Source organism: Cicer arietinum, chromosome 7, assembly GCF_000331145.2.
Source record: "Cicer arietinum cultivar CDC Frontier isolate Library 1 chromosome 7, Cicar.CDCFrontier_v2.0, whole genome shotgun sequence".
Classification (NCBI taxonomy): Eukaryota; Viridiplantae; Streptophyta; class Magnoliopsida; order Fabales; family Fabaceae; genus Cicer; species Cicer arietinum.
The window spans coordinates 25,894,924-25,921,982 of NC_021166.2; the positions used below are offsets into that span (position 1 = coordinate 25,894,924).

A 27,059-nucleotide genomic window follows, 5' to 3' on the forward strand; every position below is an offset into this window, starting at 1 on the left:
ACAAGTTTGTTAGTAATATATGCATAAGAAAAATAAAATAATAAAAATAATGTAATGTTTTAATATATTACATCGTTAACGGTCATGTGATCAATTTTGGATCGATATCCAGCGGTATGATAACGAGGTGTATCGCCAAATTTCATACCCTTTCCACTATATCTACGAAAATAAATTTGAATGTTAGAAAATAAATTAATATATTTATAAATATAATATTTAACTTTTTTTTATATTTACCTTTTTGAGAATGGAAAATGAGGTTCAAGATTACTTATTGGTGCAAGAAACAGCATATGGTACCATGCCCACGTTTGAAATAGATGTGAACATCCCCCGATCGACATAACACCGGGTTCAGATGCACGACACAATTCTCTATAAAGTGTTGTCAAGCATGCTGAACCCCAATTATATTGTCCTGTCTCTCGCAAATCTCTCAACAAGTGCAACCACATAATATGTACTCTGTTGTGAGATTTTTCAGGTATTAATATGCCGCCAATCAATTCTAAAATGTATGCTCTATAATGTATAATTATTTCTTCATTAGATGATTCTGGAGTTAACATTGAAAATGTTTCTCTTAGCCATTTTAATTTTAAAAAATTCCCTTTTCTTTGAGATTCAGGTGGCATGACTCCTAACAAATCTAAAAAATCATCTGTCCATGATACCATAGTTGATCCAGTTACAACTTTAAAGAAAATGGTGTGATTGTGGAAAATTTCAAGCTATACATGTTCCTTGTTCACATGTCATAGCTACATGTTCTTATGCTCGTCAAAACTATTTAGTGCTTATATCTGACGTGTAGAAGGTTGTTAATGTATTTAACATCTACAAAGAAGAATTTCCACCTATAACTAATGAAGGATATTGGCCCACATATGAAGGTGAAACATTGTATCACAATCCTCAAATGCGGAGAATTAAAAAAAAGTCGTTCAAATAGTACTCGTATTAGAACTGAAATGGACGTTAAAGAAAAAGTACCGAGAAAAATGTGGATTATGTCGATTAACTGGCCATACTCGAAAACATTGTCCAAATGTTACAGCCAGCTCTAGTCAATTATCCTAAGTTCTATTTATGTAGTAAAAATTGAAAAAAAATTGAAATAATTTTTTTTTAAAAATACCTTTGGGAAATCAACATTTCGAACTTAGACCTCCTAAAATTTTATCGGAATTTAAATTTTCTATAAATCTATTTTTATGAATTATATTAATTATTTATATATTACTTTTTTTATTTCAATAAAAATTGAAATAATTTATAAAAAAAATCTTTGTGAAATTGGAATTTCGAACTTAAATTTCCTAAAATTTTATCGTAATTTAAAATTTCTATAAATCTATTTTTATGAATTATATTACTTATATATATATATATATATTACTTTTTTTATTTCAATAAAAATTGAAATAATTTATAAAAAAAATCTTTGTGAAATCGGCATTTCGAACTTAAATTTCCTAAAATTTTATGGTAATTTACAATTTTTATTTATCTATTTTTATGAATTATATTAATTATAATTATATATATTACTTTTATTATTTCAATAAAAATTGAATTAATTTTTTTTAAAAAAAACAAACTTTTGAAAATTGCCCATTTAAAACTTGGGTTTACTAAAAACATTTTTTAATTTAAAATTTCTATTTATTTATTTTTATGTTAATTAATTATATATATAATATTTATGTTATCTATTAAAAATAAAAATAAAAATTGAATTTTTTTTATTTTATTTTAAAAATCAAGTGGGAAGTCGCTATTTGGAACTTGGGCTTTCTTAAGGAAGTCGTCATTCCAAATGGCTACTTGTAAATAAGAAGAAAAAAAAAAGGGACATCTAAGTATGTAGTTTTCAAAAGAGGATATTTGAAAATTTATTTTTCAAAAAGAGGGTATTTGAAAATTTATTTTTCAGAAAGAGGGTATTCAAAAAAATAACCCTTATTGCCAAGGTCATTTTTGAATCTCGTGATAAAATATAATTGGGTTATTTATCACTTTCCACATTCTAGTAGGTTAAATTTGTTGTTTGACATGTTAGTTTAGTGTTTGTTTACTTTTTGGTTCTGTCTAGTTTATACAAGTTCAATCTTTTTCAGTTTATTATGTATAATTTGGTTTTAGTAGTGAGTGAGTGACCAGTAAACAATGGAAGATGGTTTGGCAATGCATGGGTAGGTACTCCTTACTCCTTACCTTGAAATTATTAGATTAATTTCATTGTTGGAGAGAAACCAACTGAAGCACCACCCTATTTATGCTATTTGTATTCTATTCTGAATGATGGTAGGAAAATAACGTGAGAGAATTTGCAAATATGAATTTTGAATTTGAAATAATCTTAACTGTATGGTGTGATATTGGTTCATTTTCCGATATTTGTCCATAAAACATGACAACCATCTTTCGCTAAAAGTCAAGGCATACTAAAATCTATGTTGTATTGTATGTTTGTTTTGATCTTTAAATCCAATGTTCTCTATTTGGTGTGCATGGTGGATGTTGATAGACATGGTCAGTGTCTTGTACGAGGAGGAAAGAGGAATTCATTGAGATTTTGAACAATATTTTGTAAGAGCGAGAGTTTCATACTACTTTGTGCTTGATAAATGTGTATAGGAATCTGGAAAGGACAGCGGGAAGAAGAAAAAGAATCATATTAAGTCACTTCTTCTAGCTTCAACTGACTCTGAACCTTTATATCTAATCCGTTTGTTACAGGTGCGCGTTTGTTAATTACCTGTATGAATTTGTACTTTTGTTGACGAAATCTGGTGGGTGTTAGTTAAATACTTCCCGGGTATGTTTTCTAGAAAGAGTTGCAGATTGGATATGGTGACCAAACTCTCTTATCTGCATTGGGCTAAGCTGCAGTGTACACTGAAGAACATTCTAAACCGACTCATGAAATTCAGTCTCTTTTAGAAAAGGTAAGCCATCTAGTGAGATGGGAAATATGGTATAGAGTGAAAAACTTCAATTCAAGTGACTCATTCTTGTGAGGATGGTGCAAATGGAAATATTTGTCAAGAGTAAATTTCTTATTATTTAGATTAGAAAATTCCATTAAAATAAAAATCTAAGACTAATGATGTATTTGCCAAATCAAATACCATTTCTTTGGTTTTAAACATTTGGGGTGCTTCAGTAGTAAAAGTTGAAGATGGGGTTCTGCTGCTGAAAATGGTGTCACTGCGTTACAGTTGTCATTGGTGCATTATAGTGATGATACCAACTTTTACTATATTAGACTCTTTTTTACTTTGGGTTTCTTTTTGCATCAGGCTATTAAAATTGTTAAACAAGCTTATTCTGTTCTTCCTGACTATGACCGAATAGTACCTGCACGTAATTTTACTCCTGGTGTTCCGGTTGGGCCTATGCTGTCAAAAGCCGTCGCGAGTGTATCTGAAGCTCTAAATAGATTCCAGGGTATAGAGTTGACCTGCGAATACAAATATGACGGAGAACGTGCTCAGGTGATGCTTCATAGTCAAATTTTCCTTCGATATATATTGCTTATGATAGTTATTCTTTGCAATAATATTAGCTGTATTGAGACAGATACATTACATGGAGAATGGCTCTGTAGAGGTTTACAGTAGAAATGCAGAACGGAACACCGGGAAGTTTCCTGATATTGTTGCTGCAGTTTCAAGGTAAAAAACTGAATTAAATATTAATTTTATCTGTGATCTATAATAAACTTTTATATTACAACATAAGCTGCATTGGATGGAATTGTTAATATTATAGGGTTTAGTCTTTTAGGTATAAAAGGATGAAAAGGAATGTGCAAAATAACAAAATTATATTAATAGGATGCAAATGACATGTTGGTTTTTCTTGTAATAGACAAAGTACTAATTATCATCTATACTCATACTGGACTACAATCTTAATTAATTGGGGTAAAACCTTATGAAACACAACAAATGTTGAAACCAATCCTGAGAGGTAGTTAAAGATACTCTTATATATATTTTATCATAGAATAATGATATGTTGAGATAATTTTACATATTCCAACAGAAAAAAAATTATTGACTGAGTATTGATTATATTGAGATAAGAACACCAGTTACTTCCCAGTACAATTTTTTCAATTTCAGTTTATGATATTTGCTGTTGGTTAGCAGGTTAAAGAAAACAACTGTGTCCTCATTTGTTCTTGATTGTGAAATTGTTGCATATGATCATGCAAATAAAAAAATTCTTCCTTTCCAGGTAACCCCAATGCTGATTTTGGATTTTTATGTGTTTCAATACATAGCTATTTTTTCTGAGTGCCCTCTTTCTGAAATTTATATACCTATATACCCCCTTTTGAAATAAATCTACTAAAATGAGGTCTTTTTTTTTAGTACCCCTTTTTGAAAAAAAAACACCAAAATACCCCCATTTGAAAAAAATATACCAAAATACCCCTTTTTTTAAAAATCAAGTAGGAAGTCGCCATTTGAAACTCGGGCTTCTTAAGGAAGTCGCCATTCCAAATGGCGACTTGTAAGTAAAGAAAAAAAAAATGGGACATTGGTATATTTTTTTCAAATGGGGGTATTTTGGTGTTTTTTTTTCAAAAAGAGGGTATTGTAAAAATAAAACCACTAAAATGCCTCTTTTAAAATGTCTCTTTTTTTTCAAATTTTTTTCTCCTTACAAGTCGCCATTTGGAATGGCGACTTCCTTAAGGAAGGCCAACTCCCAAATGGCGACTTCCAACTTGTTTTTTTTAAAAAAAAAAAAAAATTAATTTTTTTTTAAATTTTTAATAAAATTATATATATAATTAATTATTATAATTCACAAAAATACATAAAAAATAAATAAATAAAAATTTAAATTATAAAAAAAATTTAGTAAATCTAAATAGACATTTATAAAATAATTTTTTCGTTAAAAAAATATTTTAATTTTTATTGAAATAACAAAAGTAATATATATTTTTTCAATTTATGTTATTTTTCTTGAAAAGTTGAGATTAGACATATGTTATAACCTAAGATCTTGATAGGTGCTTAGTACTCGGACACGCAAAAATGTAGCTGTGAGTGACGTGAAGGTTGATGTATGCATATTTGCTTTTGATTTGTTGTATCTTAATGGCCAAGCACTTCTTCAGGAAAAACCTGAAAATTCGAAGAGAGGTAACTCTTATCTTTGCCCTTCCAATAGTTTCATAATAGGTTTGTTTTTTCAATACCCTCTTTTGGAAAGAAAAACATTAAAATACTCTCATTTAAAAAAAATTATACCAAAATATCCTAAACCTTAAATTCTAAATTCTAAACCCTAAACCCTTTACTTACAAGTCGCCACTTGGAATGACGACTTTCTTAAAGAAGCCCGAGTTCCAAATAGCGACTTCGCACTTGATTTTTTAAAAAAATGACATTTTAGTATATTTTTTTCAAATAAGGTATTTTAGTATATTTTAAAAAAAAAGAGGGTATTAAAAAAGAAAGACCCTTCATAATATTGTTTCATTTTTTTTTAAACACATTATTGATTTATTTATTGTTTTAGAACATTAACATTTGATGATTATCGTAAAATGTTAAGCTCTAAAAGAACTGTTTATCATTAAATGTAAATGTTCTAAAACAATGACTCATTGAATATCATACACTGTTTCATTTGTGGAGGAATCTGGATTTCTTCAGTTCGCAACGTCAATAACATCAAATAATGCTGAGGAAATACAAAAATTTCTTGACAACGCTGTTGATGCGAGGTCATTGTTTCTTCTAGTTTAATTTAAATTCATATAGATAGAAACTTCACGATTTCTGTTAAAAGTATATCGAAACTTCACGATTTTATTCAAAACTTTACTGGCTTTATTAAATTCTTGGGCATCATGTAAGTATAATTCAGTGTGCTCTTTAGTCATCTTCATCGGTTACAATATTATTAAAAGCATTTGGTAGGAACTAGAAGATACTAGTCTACTTATTTGTATATCTAATTTTCAAAAGTCTATCCAACTGTGGTTTCTCTTGCATTAATATGAACAAGGTTATCATTTATCTTTTAACTTGTTTGTTGATTTGCAGTTGTGAGGGATTAATTATTAAAACATTAATCAAAGATGCTACGTACGAACCTTCCCAACGGTCACTCAACTGGTTAAAACTGAAAAAAAATTATTTGAAAAAGTGAGATTCCATATGTTTTCTTGCCTCTTAATTGAGATGTATTTAGTTCAAATTTTTTACCAAATACATTAACTTTCTTTTACCAATTTTTGCTTTTATTTATTTTTCTTCTATTTTCATTTGTTAATTTATTCTTATTGATGAGATTGGTTAATTGTATAAAAATATTATATGATTGTTGTATAGAACTTTAATAAACACTTATGTTGTCAATCTCAAATAGCGGTATGGAGTGTTGAACTCTAAAGATGGGATGGTCTACTATTAAAAGGCTAAAAAACTGTATATATATAAATTAAACATAAAATATAAACAATATACAAATATACTAAAAATAGCAAAAATATACAAAATTAAACAAATATACTAAATTAAACAAATATAAAAAACCATGAATATTCTGGAAAAAAAAAGTACTTCAATTTCCTTTGTGTAATATTTACTTGTGTGACAGTGTAACAACCAAAAAAACCTCATGGCACAACACTAAATAAAAGGGATGTATTATGATTGTTGTATAGAACTTTAATAAACACTTATGTTGTCAACCTCAAATAACGGTATGGAGTGTTGAACTCTAAAAATGGGATGGTCTACTATTAAAAGGCTAAAAAACTGTATATATATAAATTAAACATAAAATATAAACAATATACAAATATACTAAAAATAGCAAAAATATACTAAATTAAACAAATATAAAGAACCATGAATATTCTGGAAAAAAAAAAGTACTTCAATTTCCTTTGTGTGATATTCACTTGTGTGACAGTGTAAGAGCCAAAAGAACCTCATGGCACAACACTAAATAAAATGGATATATTATGATTGTTGTATAGAACTTTAATAAACACTTATGTTGTCAACCTCAAATAACGGTATGGAGTGTTGAGCTCTAAAAATGGGATGGTCTTCTATTAAAAGGCTAAAAAACTGTATATATATAAATTAAACATAAAATATAAACAATATACAAATATACTAAAAATAGCAAAAATATACCAAATTAAACAAATATACTAAATTAAACAAATATAAAAAACCATGAATATTCTAAAAAAAAGTACTTCAATTTCCTCTGTGATATTCACTTGTGTGACAGTGTAACAGCCAAAAAAACCTCATGGCACAACACTAAATAAAGGGATGTATTATGATTGTTGTATAGAACTTTAATAAACATTTATGTTGTCATCCTCAAATAGCGGTATAGAGTGCTGAACTCTAAAAATGGGATGGTCTACTATTAAAAGACTAAAAAACTGTATGTATATATATATATATATAAATTAAACATAAAATATAAACAATATACAAATATACTAAAAATAGCAAAAATATACAAAATTAAACAAATATACTAAATTAAACAAATATAAAAAACCATGAATATTCTGGAAAAAAAAAGTATTTCAATTTTCTTTGTGATATTCACTTGTATGACAGTGTAATAGCCAAAAAAATCTCATGGCACAACACTAAATAAAAGAGATGTATTATCACAAAGGAGTGCCAATACCACAAATACACGAAAGGCATAACGAAAGAAATGTAAAGGAACGGTGCATGAAATTAACGTAGCATTTTGTTCACAATTTTATTGTAAATATTGAATCCATTCACTAATTGGCAGTAACCCACCCACGTGTGTTTTCTCTCTGTCCCCATCCAACCAATTGTCATACCTAAATTCACAAAACACACATCACACACCATGTGACTAACCCTTTGATAAAAAACTTTATTATAACGTTGGACCCCCTCAGTTGTTTCATGTTCTTATTGCTGATGTAATGAGAGTCTCAAAGTGGCCCCTGAACATTTGAGCCTATGTTTATCAATCAGGAACCTATCATTTTCTTTCTTTCGGCTTTAGCCCCTTTTAATTTAAAAAAATAAAAAACCATGAATATTCTGAAAAATAGCACTTCAATTTTTTCGTGCTGAAGCATCTAAGCCTTTTTCACAGGTGCAACCATAAGAATATATAGAAATGAACTATAGTTTTAAATCAGCTTAAGTGTTTAGTGAAAATTGATTCAAATTGAATGAGTGGTAACTGTTTGGTCAAAAAGTGAGCCTTTAGTGTCCCAAGTTAACAGCAATAAGCACTTTACTTTGTAAGGTGTTCCCTCCAACTTTTCACAATTGCTTTTGGTCTGATCATCATTGTGTACCTCTGTCCTGTATTCCACCACCACCAAATAAGAATGCAGTCTCATAGAACTCTTCTTCCACACAGAACAGGCCACAACACTCCATGGAAAACAGACCATGTTTACAAGCCTGTGTCATGTCAGAGAACTAAGTAACAGTATACTCTGTAAGTAAGTAACTTTGCATTCCCATGTGTAGTTCTTTTTTTTTTTTCATTTTGGAATGAGATTATTCTTTGCATTGCTCTTAGCTAGTCTTTTCATCGACATTATCCTCTGACTTCTGAGTGATGTTTTCTGTCTTTTGCATTTCTCATATGGAGAATCAATGTGGAAATCTAGTGTCATGTGTAGTGAAAGAGGCTATTTATTTGTTTTGTGCTGATAATTTTTTGAGAAAGTTCTAAGTTCCATTTTTCCTTGTTTGAAAATTCTCTATATTAAGTTGCCTCTGTTAAATAAATAGTATGTACCCACCAAAACCAAAATGCAATTCCACTCTATTATATTAAAGTTTCAGTACATCAAAGCCAACAGGGGGAAAAGTGTTCATTACATGTGAATCCTAACCCTAAACCCAAAATAACATAAGAATCCAAGTTGCCACTGCTTATCCTGTTCAACTCTTTTCTCTCCATATTCTACGTAAGCATGTGTTCGGAAAAGTCCAATTCCACATTGTTGCCACACGGCTTCAACGCTAAACCAAACATAGGCTTAGTAGGATAGGCAAAATGTTTATGTACCCATGCTCATGATGCTAATGATTACACAACAGACTCTACAAAAAAAGAAAAGAAATGAGAAAAAGCTGGATTGGAGAAAAACAAACCCAAACCCAGAACAATATCAAAAAAAGACAACCATAGAATGATACACTAAGCACACAAATATTTTGTGCAAGCATCAAAAAGGTAATTTTGAGACAAGAGAGGAAGAAAGGGATGATGCTACAAGAATGAATCATAACATTCTTTGGTAGCACATGCCTTTCAAAACTTAAAGACAGATTACAATCATTCTCAAATGAGCATGAGAAAATCTTCAAATACCAAATTGCCAAGGATAAGAACAAAGGACTCCGACATGGGGCTCTTTTGTATGTCAGATGAGATAGAGATTACATTTGAATATTTGTATCTCAAATGAATCATAAATTATATCGAAGGGCTCTTTTGCATGGTGGCGATTTTAACGGGTTGAAAGTTGTTTTGATGGATGGAGACTCCACTCCTAGTGTTTTCTTTAGGAAGTACTTTTCCTGAGAAAAACAAGTGTAAAAAATGGTTAGTTTAGTGTCAAACTTTGATATAATCTAATTCTAAGGCATGACAGACAAACAAATGCAGTTGTCATTACAAAAAAAAACAATAAATATAAAGGTCTGAATAATTTTAATGCACGGATTGTGTAGTTTTGAAGAATCAAGGAAAATCAGATTTGATCCTCTTTTATTTTATATTATTGTTTATTTTTATTTTTATTTTATGATTATGTCATTATTACTCGGTATTACTATTGTAATTTCTTTTCCTACATAAACAGCTTAGGGCTGTAGTAATAAAATATGAAAGTATTTTGCCATTTGCTTTCTTCATGTATGATCATAATATGCGCCCGTGAGTGTACGAAACTTATGATTAATAGGAGAGAATACAATTATTATCTAACTTATTTAGTCAAATAACCAAAAATTTTAAAGTATACCTACATGTAAAGAGGATACCAAGTTTTCAATATAGCCATTTTTTCTTTCAATTTTATCTTCCAGTTGAACAATTTTACTCAGTTTTGTTCTTTTTTTATCCAATCAAATAATTAAAATTTTCTAATTAGCCCTATAAAATTTTGTAATTTCCCTAATTTTTTAGCAGATTATAAGTTCCAAAATTTACTACTTGAAACTTGATAGAGGAACATTATCAACATTAGGCAATTAGTCATAGAAATAGTCTTCGAAGGCAAAAGAAAAAGATAAGAATAGAGAAAGAAAAGAAAAATGAAATAGAAAAGAATGAAGGAAGCAAAATAAGAGACAGAAAAAAGCAAACAGACCCAAGTTAATGGGTAACTTACACTTTCAGAAAATTCTGGGCTGGGAATTCCTGCAGCCAAGGATCTGAAAATAGGGGTCACTTGAAGAGGGGAACTGAATTCCATTTTTGGTGAAGCAGACACAACGTAGTGATCGTTTATCTGTTCGTTACAGTAATCCAACATATCTGCTATAGAAATTAGGAACTCTTTGAACTCAAGTGGTTAAGTCAATAGCTTGTTACATATCTGTTTCTTGCAGTGATGCAACATATTTATAGAAAAAGCTTTTAAATCTTGATAATTTTCATCTTAGGAACACTATGAACTCAGTTGGTTAAATCCATAAGTGGTATTCATGAACTCTTTGAACATTAAGTCTTAATTATTCCTAAACTGAGACATTTACAAAATTTATTTTCTTGTAATTTTCCTTTTACCATTTATGAAGGATTATCTTACCTTGTTCTACTTTTCCAGTATAAAGAACCCCTTTCACATCTTCAATCACTTCTTTTTTAACTATGAATTGTGTAGCTTTCATTTGAGTTCCAATATCCTGATGCAATGACCTTTCCACGTTATCACCATTTGACTGAGACAGCAGAGTTGATACTGTACTGTATTCCGAACTTCCTGGAGAGTCTTCGTTTATTTTCCTAGAACATGTTCAGAAATCGTGAGAAAATATTTCACAGGGGTAACATAAAGTTATATTTTCAAATAACTTATAGTACCTCGAGCAGGGATGGCCTCTGTCATTACTACTCTTCAATTCCTCAACCATATCTTTAAGAATTACAGGCGGTAAATCTTGAATTTTATGTCTAACAATATCTGATCCTTTTGTTCTGTTCGGAAACTCTTGAAGAACCTGGTGTTCAAGCTAGTGTTAGATGATATTTGAAAGCCCTGGTTTATGACTTATGTGCACAAGAACAAGAGATAACGGCTTGCAATAGGCTTTCTAGGATAACAATAAGCTTTTAATATTGGGAATGAAATTATTTCAGAATTTTCAAACCTTTCCATGTTCAAATAAATGCTTCAGAATCATAAATAGAGAAGTTGAAAATGTTCAAGAAATTTAATGGACAAAAAATACCTATACTTTTCAATTAGCATTTTATGCTGCCGCGGTGCTATAGAATTAAGCCAATATAAAAAAGAAATGTTAAATGACTTTCATAATTTTCATATAGATAGCACAAATGACAAAAATGGTTCCATAATTTGGGTTTTCTCATCAAACAATTTTACGGAGTTCATTTTTTGGAGAACAATATAGTGTTCAAGACTAAAAAATATGGAGGAGTTTAGAAAGTATCAAACGTCACCATCCATATTTTTTTAATGTTCTCTATTTCAACTTTTTGAGCTAGTGAACTTAGAAATTCTGTCTGTCCACATGCCCTTATCTTCAAAACATCCTCTTTGAGGAATGTTCCTTGACTGTTGTTATACTGGCCTGGAGAAGCAAGATGAAACAAGATCATATTAGCTCAAAGTGTGACCAAAATTACATTTGCAGAATATATTAAATCTGTCCTGTTTTCTGTCAAAGGTTTCATAATGCCAGAGTCAAGTTCTATAATTTATTACTCGTCAATTTAAAGACAATTACCGGAACTGTTAGATTTAGCATTGGAAACATGGCACGTGCCTTGCAGATTGTTTACATTATTGGAGTTTTGAGCTAATTCAGCAAACAGTGTTCTTGGCTGCGGATTCGTTGAAATTCCATTTTGCAAATGTGATCTGTCTCCAAAGTTGAAATTCCATTTAGTACTTTGATACTTAAAAAGGCAAAGTGTACCTTATTAGTAATTAAACAATTTTGGAAGAAATGATCAAAAGAGCTTTGGAAGCTTGAGAGTGTAGAAAACTCCTAAGTAATCATTTTGATAAAAGATGATGAAAGTAATACAATGAGCTCTCTATATATAGAGAAACTAACTACCAAACTAAATGCTAACTAACTCTAACCAACAAATTTGTTCCTACCTAACCAATTGATAACTAAATCTAGCCATGAATCTTAACACCCTCCTGCAAGCTGACAAGTGCGATCACCACAGACAACTTGAATTACAAAAGTATCAACTATTGGACAAAGTACTCCCAACCTCAGCCTCTGCCGGGATCGACGTGATGAAGACACCATGGAGATGCTCAAAACAATCATCAACAGGGAACACAAAAGCCACAGTGTGAGATGACGAAATTGGATCTTGTGCGAAGAATTTCATTGTTTCTTCCTCAAAATATAATGATGAATCCTAGAACGAAGAAGTATCATGCGAATCAGCTTCTGGCTTGAATGCGCTAAGGAAACAGGCAATTTGCTTGATCTTGATGGTGGATCCACCAATTTCAAGCTTGATTGTATTCAAACCAATCACTCTGTCAAGACTTGAGTCTATGTAACTACCGAAAACGAAGTTGTATTGATTGTTTGTGGTAGCTGATTCAAGAAAAGAAATTGATGAAGTCAAAATTTCTTCCTATATGTCTAAATCATCTTCTTCCTATATGTCACTATAGCATTCTTCACCACTTGCTGAATCTTTCTCTTCTTCAATATCTGAATATGAAGAATATGAAGAAATCAGAGGTGGTTTTTCAATCTTTGCTATTCTCCACAGATCAGATGCGATAGAGTATGTCATCAAGAAATATAGTGGATTAAAGATCTTAGTGAATAAACCTTTGTGTTTGGGGAAGAAGTGACAAAGTTGATGCCAGCAATAGTGAAAAACGAACAGTATTGCTCTGATACTATATTAGTAGTTAGAGGATTTGTGAATAAATGATCAAAAGAGGTTTGGAAGATCGAGAATATAGAAACCTCATGAGTAATCATTTTGATAAAAGATGATGAAAGTAATACATTGAGCTCTATATATATATAGAGCAACTAACTGTCAAACTAAATGCTAACAAACAAACTAATTCGTAAGCAACCAATTGGATAACTAATTCTAACCAAGACTCCTAACATAATACCTCATGCTTTTAACGGGTACTGTAGATTCTGACGTTGCAGCTGTATCATGACCATGATGGGAAATATTCCTAATGTTATTTGGATCAATGTATGGAATGTTGTTCTCTTTTGCTAATGCTGCATATGTTTCTCTCTTCCGGCAGAGTGCAGAGAAACGATTTTTCACAGCATTATCAGTTCTGCATAGAAAGCATTTCATTGAGAATTAGGGGTTGTTGGATAAACAGCTTAATTAAAGAGAAAATATGATTAAAAAAATTCATATAAGCTATTAGCCGTTTTCATAAGCTATACTAGAAAGCTTATTGAAATTAGCTGAAAACTGCTTATGGACATAGCATAACCTGCTTCGTAAGCCCAAATACTCTGTCAAATGCTTATGCTAGTAGATAAGCCTAGAAAAGTTGTTCATCAGAAAATAAAAAATAACCTTAACCAATAACAAAATGGCCATCCTGTATTTGCAAAAAAGGAAAGAATGAATATTCAGTTACCTGCCTCTAATCACCTTTGCTATTTCTGTCCATCTGTTCCCTAACATTTTTTGGGTCTACAGAGAGAATTGCAAGAAATTAGGTCACAAAAGTCACATTCAAGATACATTTCTTCTTTCTGTGAAATGTGGTTTTTTTTAATCTGGTGCAGTATATTCATATATAAAATGAATCCAAGTTTTCAAAGTTGTGCATTTTTATTATGAAACAAGCTTGTTAAATTCTCATGAAAATTGCTGCAAATGAATGTGTAGCTTTTCAACATAGAAGCCTTGATATACCATACCTCACACAATACCTTGTCTTCATCCGGTGACCACACACCTTTCTTGACATCAGCATTCAAATAAGAGAACCATCTGAGTTGTATTAGTTACTCAAAAATCAGATTTTGATAGTAACAACAAAGCAGAAGCCATAAAAATCTTCAACAGCTAAAAGATAACACAATCTCTTGTATGTCAAGATCAAAATTCAAAATATAAAATCACTTTAAAAAACTTCACCTTCTTCTGCATTGTCTTGTTGTTTTTCCCTTTAATTTTGATGCAATAATCATCCACCTGCATATACAATTAAAATTCCCTTTAGTTTCAGATATAAGAGAAACAGTAATTTAACAACCGAGCTTAACTTCAAACCGGCAAGACCTCCAAGTCATCATTCAACTGCTTTAAACCACTCACCCTTGGGCAAAACCACGATCAAATTGCTTAAATAGCCGAACCATAGATAGTGTGGGTTCATGGTTCAACCAGTTGAACTGCCTGGTTTGGTTCGTATATTAAAACATTGAAGAGAACAAAAAAAAAGCAACATTATTGCGAAAGAAAAAAAATACGTAATGGGGGTGTGTACTTTTCAGTTCCATGAATTCCAATCTGATCTTTTAGTATACCATCCTCCTAAAATATACATATGCAACCAAAAACAAATAGATTAAGTCATAAATACGCAATAGAATACCAAAACAAATACTACAATGTGGGGGAGGTATGCGGTTCAATCCCTGTAACAATGAGATTGTGGGGGAGGACCACAATTCAATCCCTGCAAAAACACCCTTGTGAGGGGCAAACAACAAGTTGTGCCTTAAGCACCAAGAATAGATTAGTCTCATACAGTGTTATCAATGGTGGATGGAGGATTATGATGGCCACCTAAAAATCCGTAAGCATTGCAGCATGGTGGAGATATTTGACAACATTGGTCTATAGCTAGTCCAAAGGATCAAATTGTGACTTGTGAGGTACCAAAGGCCCTAATTATCAAATTGGTAAAGAAACAAGAAGTACCTCTTGAGTCCAGTTTGCATAAGGATTCTCCTTCTTGTTAGATTCTTTATCACCCTGCTTCTTCTGCTTCTTTTTCATATCCAAATTGGTTTGCATGCTAAATCCCCTTTGATATTATAAATATCTAAGGAAAAACATAGTCTTATGTAAGATATTGATTTCATAAAGGACAGAATTCAAATACACGGAAACTCCATACTAGTTAATCATAATTTCTCCCATTCCTATTTACCCTAACTTTCTCTATCATTTACCTTTACACCATAATAATAAACATAAATTCCGTTTCTTACCCTATAAAAATACCATCTTTTTCAGACTCCCTTCTTGATCTTACACAAATCTTTGTAGTCAATGCTGAAACACAATTAAAAGCTAAAATTAGAAAATAGTCGATAAATAATGAAACATAATAAAGGGGTTCATAAGTGTAAATGGGCTTGAATCAAAATTCTATTTTGTCTGCGATTTCATAGGTTTGTTTACGTATATGTTAACTGCGGTTGTACGAGGTTTTATCAATTTGTTTTTGGATTAAATGTACTACATTTTATCTGATAACCCAGGTAAAGTGGTGTAAAAAAAATTGAGGAACTTTCGGCATGTCCAAGTAATGTAAAATAAAGGGTTTACATAAATGATAGAACTATCTCGCATGTTTGTCTTGCTTTTTGTTTGTTTTCTTCTGCAATAAAAGAATAGTCATCAATTTTTTTTTTAAATAAAAAATTAATTAAAATTTAAAATAAAATTTTTGAACTAGAAAAACAGATTTAAAATCGATTATGAATAGAAAAAAAAAAAGTAATATTACCCTACATCTACATCGTTATGTTAAAAAGTTACTTTATAAGTAATTGTTATAAATTATTTATTTTATCTCTTAAAATATTTAAAAAATAAATAAATTATTTACATTAATAAAAAAATAAAAAATATATTTTTATTAATTTAATTTGACAAAGAGAAGACTTTATTCTTATGTAAAAATCAAAACACACAATATTTATGTGTTGTACAATTTTTATTATTATTCTATTTTAATTATTTTTTATTATAATTATTATTAGATACGTAACCAAAAATAAAAAATATATTAATAATAATGATTAGAGCTGTCAATTTCTTAGGCCCCTTATATATTGGCCCCAGCCCACATATTGAAGGGGGCCAAAAAATCTTACAAAAACAAGGCCCATTAAAAGAAAGCCTCCAATGTAAAAAAGCCCCCAAAATAACATGGGCTTAGAGGGCCCCTAGGCCCACTTAAAAAATTATTTTTTTGAAATAAAAAATATTTCAAATTTTTTTTTTACGTTTTTTTTTCAACTTTTTTTTCTTCTGATTTTTATGGTAAAAATGATATATTTTAGTGTCTAAAAGGGAAATGATACAAACAAATAAATTCACAATCACTAATTGATTTATGAATTCTAATACCATAATACTATGTCACCAAAGTGATGAATAAAAATAAAACAAACATTCAAAAGTATATGCTTACAAACAAGTTCCAAATATAACATCTAACAAATAAAACCAATTGAAACGAAGTAACGCTTTTCCATCCACAAACAAGTTTCAAATGTAATATCTAACAAATAAAAACAGCAGTGTTTTTCCATCCAAACACTTCATGAGTTGATGATAATAGCATTTGATTCATCCTCACAAATAGAAGCATTGTATCCATCCTCATCTTGAAAACAAAACCAAAAGAAACAATTAGATAATCAATCATGAGATAATTTTGCAAGATTAAAAAATTAGAAAACTAAATAATACCATTCAGATTTTCAAAAAATCCATTTAACCAGTTTCGAGTGCAAATCAACATTTAAATGTGATCAGGAAGAGTAGAACTTCTATATTTGGTGAGAACACGTCCACCAATACTAAAGGAAGACTCTGATGCTATTGTGGTGATAGGAATACTTAGCACATCTCGTGCCATTAAGGAGAGTACATGATACTTTTTCTCATTAATCTTCCAATAAAGAAGTACCTCAAAATCTTCATAGTGTTCTTCATCAACTTCAATTGACTTTTCTTCAAGATATGCATCTAACTCACTCTTCCCAGTGTCAGATATAGGTTGATTCTGAAAATTTTTAAAACCCTACAATGTATAGAAAATCAATACCATTATTAGTAATCTAAAAACAAGAACGGTTGAAATGAAATAAAGTTGATGATTTAGGATAAAAAACCTCACACTTATGATTTTACATTTCTTAGTCTTGCTTCCCTCTCTAGATGACTTAGACAATGAGTTGGAATCTTGGGATGATTGAGAGAGGACAACACTTTGATGATTGAAAATGTTCACATATTCTTGATAAAGCACTCTAAATTTGTCCTCCACATTCTTAAGCTTAACATTGCAGGTTAAAGCATCAAGAGTAGTGTAACAATACTTCAAAAAGGGAACCTTCAAGCGTGGATCAAGAATAACTACAAAGGCTAGTACTACACTATATTCTTTCCCATATTTGTCAAATTTTGTTTTCATATCTGTAGCCATCTCCCTTATAACATCATCAACTTGATCTTGGTTTTCTTCTAAGATGCACTGAACTTTCCACACTTGCATAAAATACAAGTTTGCAGTTGGATATGAAGATCATGATATCAATTTTGTGATTTCATAAAATGGTTCTAATAACTCACATATGCTTTCCCCTCTTTCCCAATCCTCATCAGATGGACAATGTTTATAATTCATATCTGCCACCTGGAAAAACTCAAATGCTTTTCTATATTTTAAGGCACTTTCAAGCATTAAATATGTGCTATTCCACCTTGTAGACACATCTAACCTTAAACCACCTGTAAGGCTTATTCCCGCATCATTAACACAATCTTTAAACTTAATCATCCTTCCATCAGAACCTTTAATATACTTGACACTTTCTCTAATTTTCTTGAGTGCTTCATTGGCCACTTTTAAACCCTCTTGAACAATTAAGTTGAGTATATGCACTGAACATCGAACATGGAAATACTCACCATCACATAGCAAATTGCTTTGTACACACAAATGTTTTTTCAAATGGTCTTGCATGTTATCATTGGAAGAAGCATTATCCAAAGTAATAGAAAATACTTTCTTATCTATTCCCCATTGCTTTAAGCAATCAAACAAAGTGGCTTCCAATGCAATACCATTATGTGGGGGTTTCATTCGACAAAAGTTGAGAACACAACTGGTTAACCTCCAACGTTCATCAACAAAATGAGCAGTTAAACAAATATAACCCTCGCTAGTAGATGCTGTCCAAACATCTGAAGTAAGACAAATTCTATTTGGAATTCTACCCAAGATATCCTTAAGCTTATTCTTCTCTTTGTTATATATTTTCTCAATATACGACACAATGGTATTCCTAGAGACCATTTCAGCATAAGGATTCAAATAATTTACCCATACTTAAATTTTCTCATACTCAACAAAGCTAAAAGGAAGATCATGTGCAATAATAGCTTCAGCAAGCAATCCACGATGAGTTTTTTGGTTGATTCTAATCATGTTAGGAGGTTCATCAGGATTAAAAAGGTTCAACATGATACTCTTACAAAGAGAAATATGACGAATTAGATGAGAAGTCCCATAATTGTGCCCAGAATTAGGGTTTTTTCCAATACTAAATTCATTGCTACAAAAATTGCATGCGGCTTTTTCAACCTCATCTGCATCTTTACCAATTTTTGTAAAAAAATTCCAAACAGTTGATATTGTTTTCTTACGTGTATCATCGGTATTTTCAAATACTACAAAAGGAGCTTCATCTTCTACATTCACAATTATATCCATAGACTCCATACTATAATCTAAAAGGAAGTTCCTACGCATTTAAACAAATAACATACAATTAAACAATCTCATAGATGATCAATTTGAATAAATGCATCTAAACACAAATCAAACACAAATCAATCCCATAATATAACGTAAAACACAAGACCAATGTTTATTCTACTGCATAGTCATAATCAGTTGGTTTGATTTTGGTTTAATCATAATTAAAACAACTATGAGATGAAAATGGACAGTTTTATTGATCATAATAAGTTTCTTATATCAAACTAATATATATGATTCACTTAGTTTAGTGGGTTACATTGTTTGTTTATAGTTTCATGTGGGCAGAAGTTGTCCAATGATCTGGATTTGGAAAGTAAAAACTTGAGATTGGCATTAAGTGAACTTCACTTAAAGCACAAGTCTTTAGCAAGTGATTTCCGAATTCAGAGGGATCTGGATGCCAAAAATAAAGCCGAGCTTAAACGGTTAAAAGGTAAATTTTCTCTACCATGATCTTAAGCAATTAATCTTATTCTCATATTATAACTTATAAGGCAGTTTACTGTGTTGGCTCTGTGTGTAAACACACTTGAAGTTAAACACACTTGAAGTTTACTATGTTTACTATGAAATGGTAATTAATTTTACATGCTAAATCACAAATATAATATAAAAGCTAAAATTCAAACAGAACACAACTTAAGCAAGAGGGTAACAGAAAACAACAATGATTCAAAATTCAAAGTAAATACTGAAAAGAATACTGAACGGAACAGAACACAACTTAAGCACACATTTTTGGTAATCACTGTTTAACCCAAAAATTCAAAGTAAATACTGAAAAGAATGAAGCAATAATGATGAAATTATGTAGTTTGTCAACGAGGCAAAGAGAGTATATGCGAAACATCAATGCGTGCGATTAAGCAAGGTAACCACAAACCTTGATGGGTGACTTCAGAAAATCAACAGTGACAGTGGCCTGAACACAAATCAATGGTGAAGAGAATGAGAATCCACCGTGACGGTGGTCGGAACCAAACGAACGGAGGAGGAAATTGAAGGCGTGGATTTAGGGTTTCTTCTGATTTCTGATTTTTGGGGTGGAAAGTGTAAACCGTGAAAAAATGAAAACGAAAAGGGGGCCATAAGGCCCTTTGGCCCAGGTCCACAAAAACTTAGAAAAAGGGGGCCGGGGCCACAAAAAAAATTTCATTAAGGGGGGCTCAAATTTTGGGGCCTAAAAAAAAATTTAATGAAGGGGGCCTTGTGATTATGGGCTTTTTTGACAGGTCTAATAATGATAACAAAAAAAGATGTGATATGTATGTTCACGAACGGTATATTTTTATTTTTGTATTGGATTTTGAAGTAAAGAAAAATTTATTTTTTGTTAGAAAAACAACAGTAACGCGACGATATGTGAACAAAACAAATGCACGTGACAGTGAGGTAACATGGATTTGCTCATGCGTTATCGGATATGTTGCGGCACAAAAGTCATCGACGGTTGAGGGTGAGTGATGCGGCGCGGCGAGCGAGGATGAATTTCATCCGGCATCGGCGACTATTAATTCTAATTCTAATAAGAAGAAAAAGAAAAAAAAAACTATTTATTCGTTATTATGTTTTTTTTTGAGTTATTTGATAAAATCATGATATAAATTTTCTGTTATGTTAGAATAGTGTGAAGTTTGTTTTCCTTAGTGATTAATTTATAAACATCAATTATTTATGTTGTTTTTTAGTATTTGTGTTGCAAAACAATTTTACGAACGTGCAACTTAAGAAGAAAAAAAATGAAAGCTTAACATATGAGTTTATTTTTGCATAACTAAACTATATGTTTGCAGGATTGGTTTTATCAAGTTTAGATTCTATGTTCCTCTTGTACATATTATTCTCTTTTTTTTTTTTACTTGTAATCTCCTTCTTCTTTTTTTTTACTCAACAGTGCTCTCCCTCTTCTTTTTCTTTTCTCCTCTTGGTGTAAATTATTTATAAACTTTTTTGGGTGTAGGCTACAAAAGACAAAGGAATAATTGTCAACGGCTAACTATTTTTATTATATTAATCTATTTCCTTTCATTCAATTGATCACCATTATACTTATTTTTATTACTATTGATTCATTTATTTTCAGTTTCTTTTCATTCAAATGATCATCATTATAATTGTTTTTGTTACCATCAATCCATTTTTTTTTTTGGTTTATTTTCATTCAGTTATATACATATTTTTTGTTTTTGAAAAGAGTGAAACTTCTAAAAAGAAATAAGAGGCAAATAGGAACCAAAAGCACCCATGATTTTTTAAAGTTTAAAGACCTAATTATTTATTTTTATTATTATTTTCATCATTATATTTTTATTACATTTTTTATATATTTATTATTTTTCATAAAAAGTCAAAACGTAGCAAACAAAATTAGGCATCAATGATATTGTTTTACTCCATTTTTTTAATTTTTTTTTTTAATCAATTTTCCAACTTTACTTTATTATTGTGGTAGAAACCCAAAAAAAAATACAACAAAGCTTTACATTATATTTTTTATTTTATTTTTTATATAGTTATTATTTTTCATAAAAAATTAAAAAATAGCAGACAAAATTAAGTGTCAACATACATACCTTAACTCAAATGTGAATAATTTTGATGATTCATTCTACCACTGTACAGTTTTAAGAGAAAAATATTTAGGTTGATGATATGTGTTTCATAAGTTATTTTTTAGATATTTTGATCTCATTCTGTTTAAAACAGTCCCACTGTATGAATTGATTTGGTTACTTATTTAGAAAAGAGTATTAAATTTCTTCTTCGTCCGTATTTTTTTTATTAACAAAGCAAAATTAAACTAAGAAACACAATGAGCTATAGAAACACCTCTTACATCTTAGAACTAAGAGAAGAAAAAACATGATAAACTATAACATAATCAAACAAAACTGAGTGACTTTTATTGACCAATAAATCAACGTAACGATTGACCTCTCTATAGACATAAACAATTGGTGTTTTTCAAGAGGGAAACTTAAGATGTTTGACAATTTCTGTCAAAAGGGATTGAGAAATAATTTGTAGATGATCCTGATCTCACCATATTCACTACCACTTTAGAGTCCATCTCAAATATGACTCAATCCAAAGACATGTCATGTACCAATTTTATACCTGACCGAAGAGCCTATAGTTCAACACAAATTGCATTACAGGAACCCAAACTTGTTGGAACCATGTTGATTTTAGAAACAATTAATTCATCATGTTTTGATGATAACAAAGCTACTTTGTGAGAATAATTTATTGCACTTATGATTTCATTAACTGTGTAGTAAATAGAACTAGGAAACAGAGGAAACGATATCAGAGGAAGTGAAGATGTCATAGGAAACGAAGATGCTAGAAGAAACAAAGACATCAAAGTCAACTAAAGTCAAAGAAAGTCAACACAACATTCAGACTCTGGTTATTACACGTTGTGTGCGTGCATCTACCTCTGAGGCATCTGCTCAATGAGCCTCTGAAACTTCTACGCATATGCCTCTAAAGACTGAAGCATGTCTGTGAAGTTTGAAGCATGTCTTTGAAGCACATACTATAGTAACTTTTAAGCTTTTATTCGAGTTTCCTCTGAAGATCAAGTTTTGCTCGCTCTAAAGACTAGAACTTGTTCCAAGCGCTAACTGGACATTCTCGCACATAACCATTCTAGAAGATTTGGTTGAAGATTTGTTTTAGAATTATTCAAGCTTCAACGATCATATTCTCAAACCATATATATCAAGGTTTATTTTTTGTGAAGATCTATGTTGACCTCGCACAAGGAAGATACACTCAGAAGATTCAAGGATAATTATTTTGAAGTGCTAGTTGGACATTCTCGCACATAATCATTCTAGAAGATTTATTTGAAGATTCATTTTGGAATTAATCAAGCTTCAACGATCATATTCCCAAATCATATCTATCAAGGTTTATTTTTTGTGAAGATCTTTGTTAACCTCGCACAAGGAACATACACTCAGAAGATTCAAGGATAATTATTTTCAAACGTTGTTTGGACATTCTCGCACCTAATCATTCTAGAAGGTTTGATTGAAGATTCAATTTGGAATTAATCAAACTTCAACGATCATATTCCCAAACTATATCTATTATGGTTTATTTTTTGTGAAGATCTTTGTTGACCTCGCCAAAGGAAGTTACGCTAAGAATTTATTTTTGGGACAATATTGAAACCCTAATTCATGTTATATAAAAGGATCAATTTTGAAGAAGAAAATACAATACAACAACTCAAAAAACCTTACGCACGTAAAATTTTCTACGTATTCAGCTTCAAGGTTTTAGTTAAACAAATGGACCCATTCATATCTTGTATTACTTAGTGCTTAGTTATTTATTTTAGTGTGAAGTTCATTGTAATCAATTCGCTTAGAAGAAGCAAAATAGAACCCACTTTTACCCCTTTGTAACCTAGCCCAGTAGTGGCTATTATGCCTCAATGACTTGTAGGTTTTTAAGTTGGAAGTCTAGAAAACTTGACTTGTAGGGTCAATGTGTTGTAGTGCCTCAACAATTTGTAGGTTTCAAGCTCGAAGTTGACAAGATTGACTTATAGGGTCAGGTGCTGTAATTCAGGTTTGAATTAGTGGATAAATCCTTTTGTTATGGGACTGAGCGTAACTTCCATATTGGTAGTAAACCAGTATAAATCCTGGTGTTTCTCACTCTGCCTAGTTTTTTTATTTTATTAATCCATCTGATCTGTTTATCTATTCTAAGTATGCCGAATCATAATTTTGAAAAGAAGTTTTTACTAAGGCAAAATACAATTCAACCCTCCTTCTCGTGTTTTGGCATCTTCAAAACTATAGTAGAAACCTTTCATAAAGTTACCCTTATAATCTCGAATGATGCCACCACAAGCCGAGATTTTTTATGAAACAATGTGAGATCCATCAACATTAACCTTATAGCACCCTCACTACAAAAAAATTGACTTATCGTGACACACAAAATGTTTCACTAAAAGTTAAAAACTGTAGGTAAAAGTCAATAATACTTTGAGTGACACTCAAATCTAGTGTCAACTTTAAGAGGGCGTCCTGCTACACTTTGAGGACTGTCACTACATGTAAATTATTCCTACGGTATTGTTTGTCACTAAAACTTATTATTATTTATTAAATTAAATTTATTTTTTCTCCCTTCTAATTGTAAATTATTAATACCAGTAAATTAAATTTTAAATTTTAATTTATTTTTATTAATTAATGTCATTGAAACATACAATAAAATATAATTTAATTTTACTAATTCTATTAAATGAATGTTACTTGCATTCATAACATTTTAATTATAGCACTAACATGAGTATCATATCTTTGTGACAATATTGTAATGAAATTAGATCATAAAAAAAAAATATTTCTCCACTAAGTAGATCATAAAATCTTTACCATAAAATAATGTCATTGAAACATACAATAAAATATAATTTAATTTTACTAATTCTATTAAATGAATGTTACTTGCATTCATAGCATTTTAATTATAGCACTAACATGAGTATCATATCAATGTGACAATATTGTAATGAAATTAGGTCATAAAAAAAATATTTCTCCACTAAGTAGATTATAAAATCTTTACAAAAGTGATATATTTCTCCACTTATGAATAAATTCTTAATTTCAACTTATCCTAACATTTTCTCTAAAATCTCTCCTTCCATGTTTTTAGAATCTATCTTTGGATCTCTATCATTCCATTATTCTTTGTCCTGCAACACTTGCTTTTGAGAAATATTTCAGATTTGATAAACCAACTCCTAAAATATTGTCACACAATAAAAGATATATATAATTAACGAAAATTATAAAAACCAAACAATCTTTTGAAGTTTGTAATGAATAGTGGTTGTATTCTTAGTTCTGTGTAAAAGCAAATTGCACTAATTTGCAAGTTTTGAAAGAATAAACTCATAAATATTTATTATGATCATCACATTCAACAATATAAAAAAAAATGACAGCCCCACAAAGACTTAAATTTTGTTGCATAATATTAATACTTTGGACATTTCATAGTCAAGGCAATGTAATATTGCACATGATATCATTCAGAAATGTATGTAATCAAAGTTGCACCATACCTTTCATCCAATTAAGATAATGTGGTTGGGGATCAAATAATTGTATTATTAAGTGTAGATTACTGAATCACAAGGGTATTTGAATATGTGGTAGATTGATTAGGTAAGAAATAGTAGTATCATCACAAATTTATAATAATTAGTTAAGAAATACATGAAGAGTATGTACTATTGATAGTTGAGAGACATGAATGATCCAAACCATTGATACTAAATTGTTACTACTATCTAAGTTTGTTGTGATTGCATTTTATTTCCCATTCAGAATAATATAGGCATTCAACAATTTTCATGGCAGTGCTGAAACTGAATTTTGTTTTGACCTGAAAGAATTTGGGCAAACGCAGGGGAGATGACAAAGGAGGTTGCTTAGACATTGTTTGGTGATCTCCATTAGAAGAATTCGCTGTCATTTCAATTCCTGCATCAAATTTCAGAGAGATCACAACAATATTAACTCATTTAATAAGAAAAATCAAAATTTTGATGATAAACCAAAATCAAGTAAAGAGAGAGAACTTGATCACGAGTGAGTTTCAAAAAACAAAACGTGGAAGCCAAAACCCTACCCAATGTTGTCTCCATTCACTTGTTCAATAGAACCACCAAAAATCAAAATGTTTGTGACATAATTAAAATAGTCATGAATTATCAATTATCATTTGACATAAATTATACTTGTTCAACTACAGCTTGTAAAACCTCATTAATTTGTGGATCTTCATAAAACCGTACTTGGAGAACGGAAACAAGATTTCCAAGAAAATTCTTCAATGTTTTAACTCTATGGTTAGCATGAGAGTTAGTGCTAGAAATTGCGTGTTGAGCAATCTTTCCAAGACAACACACACGTCATCTTTTTTTAGACCCTTTAACTTTTGAGTAAATATCATTCTTCTAGTTTGTAGAATCTTGAGTGGTTTGAGGATTATTTGAGCTTTATGCCTCCTCTACCATATGCTTCTTTAGTTCTTCCTACATTTAACACAAAGTTTCATACCCAATTACAACATTTAACAACATGAAACTTTGCATTCTTTAACGGACAACTTTGGAATAAAAAAAGAAAGATCATGCATGTTTGTCACAATAAGACTTTTGTTATTATACATCAAAAGAAAGTTACATAACACATTCAAGTTCTTAAAGTTAGGCACAATAAGACCAATTCATGAAATCTAATAACATGAGCTAGAATATAAAATTAGGCACACAATCTAATTGAATTATATCTGTGAGTGCACCATAATAGTTGATTTGCCCTTCTTTCGGGTGCTTATCTCTTGAACTAGCATAACTTTTTGTCTTAACAGTGACTACGATGCCACTGTTTTGAGTCTTTAAGCCTCTTTCACACTTCTTTGTATGGAATCTAACTCCATTAATAATATAACCGCTATATTTTCTCACTATTTCTAGTGGACCACGTGCAAGCCATTTGATATCATCTGTCACTAGAGCACTACCTTGCTCTTCCAACTGTGAAACCTACCACAATTGCAAATTGTTAAAATTTAAAATGATTATAAATTTTGTATTAGGGATGAAAATGATTTCTAACACATACTCGTTCACGTAACCAATCAGAAAATGATTGACCATGAATTTTGTCAACTTCATAAGAAGATAGTCGACGATCTCGTCTCCTAATAAGATCAATGTGTTCTCTATGTAAAAAGGTTAAGAGAGATTAAAAATTATAATTAGTATAAATGTTTCAAACCAAATTTTAGTAATTAAATATAAACATAAATAAATTGACTTACTTTTGGAAGGGGTCGACATTATGGCTATTAAAAAGCACATATCTATGTGCTTGCAACAATGTTTTCTTGTCAAGGGAGATCCGCGAAGCCCTTTTTCTTTTCTTCACATTGAATCCAACTTTACACTTTCTCCCCAATGGTCTCCCTCTAGGATTCA

At 30.6% G+C, this 27,059-nt stretch overlaps 2 protein-coding genes and 1 pseudogene across 8 annotated transcripts; 1 reads left to right on the forward strand and 2 right to left on the reverse strand.

The window, feature by feature from the left end:
- Positions 1–6,365, forward strand: part of LOC101495724 (DNA ligase 1-like) — a 15,563-nt pseudogene extending 9,198 nt beyond the window's left edge.
- A 2,443-nt stretch (positions 6,366–8,808) lies between these two features.
- LOC101489248 (transcription factor MYB88-like) lies at positions 8,809–15,800 on the reverse strand. Of its 7 annotated transcripts, none has more exons than XR_003474246.2 (14): positions 15,462–15,799; positions 15,169–15,292; positions 14,732–14,778; positions 14,380–14,436; positions 14,160–14,232; positions 13,874–13,929; positions 13,379–13,558; positions 11,997–12,130; positions 11,710–11,840; positions 11,110–11,246; positions 10,835–11,031; positions 10,415–10,563; positions 9,391–9,599; positions 8,809–9,119 (listed from the first exon to the last, which is right to left on the reverse strand). XR_003474246.2 is itself a non-coding variant. In XM_004511169.4 (14 exons), exons 3-14 carry the CDS (start codon positions 15,262–15,264, stop codon positions 9,489–9,491), a joined length of 1,368 nt encoding a protein of 455 aa, XP_004511226.1. In that variant the 5' UTR covers positions 15,265–15,292; positions 15,462–15,525; positions 15,655–15,790; the 3' UTR covers positions 8,809–9,488. The 7 variants fall into 7 exon arrangements, 6 of the variants coding, with proteins under 6 accessions (XP_004511226.1, XP_004511227.1, XP_012574324.1 ...); XM_004511169.4 differs by having other exon boundaries at positions 8,809–9,599; positions 15,462–15,525; positions 15,655–15,790; XM_004511170.3 differs by having other exon boundaries at positions 8,809–9,599; positions 15,462–15,525; positions 15,716–15,776.
- Positions 15,801–17,005: 1,205 nt separating this feature from the next.
- On the reverse strand, positions 17,006–18,565 carry LOC105852654 (zinc finger BED domain-containing protein RICESLEEPER 2-like). The gene is made up of 3 exons (XM_027336926.1): positions 17,839–18,565; positions 17,384–17,754; positions 17,006–17,287 (listed from the first exon to the last, which is right to left on the reverse strand). Exons 1-3 carry the CDS (start codon positions 18,563–18,565, stop codon positions 17,006–17,008), a joined length of 1,380 nt encoding a protein of 459 aa, XP_027192727.1.
- Between the last annotated feature and the right edge of the window lie 8,494 nt (positions 18,566–27,059).

Excerpts from the sequence above, each read along its gene's own strand:
- LOC105852654 (XM_027336926.1), bottom strand. The coding sequence starts at position 18,565 with ATGGTCTCTAGGAATACCATTGTGTCGTATATTGAGAAAATATATAAC. Across the intron at positions 17,755-17,838 it reads GGAAAGAGGGGAAAGCATAT|TGTGGAAAGTTCAGTGCATC; the intron begins GTGAGTTATTAG and ends ATTTTATGCAAG. Across the intron at positions 17,288-17,383 it reads AGAAATGTAAAATCATAAGT|GGTTTTAAAAATTTTCAGAA; the intron begins GTGAGGTTTTTT and ends TATACATTGTAG.
- LOC101489248 (XM_004511169.4), bottom strand. The coding sequence starts at position 15,264 with ATGCAAACCAATTTGGATATGAAAAAGAAGCAGAAGAAGCAGGGTGAT. Across the intron at positions 11,032-11,109 it reads AGAGGCCATCCCTGCTCGAG|GAAAATAAACGAAGACTCTC; the intron begins GTACTATAAGTT and ends AACATGTTCTAG. Across the intron at positions 10,564-10,834 it reads TACTGGAAAAGTAGAACAAG|CAGATATGTTGGATTACTGT; the intron begins GTAAGATAATCC and ends TAATTTCTATAG.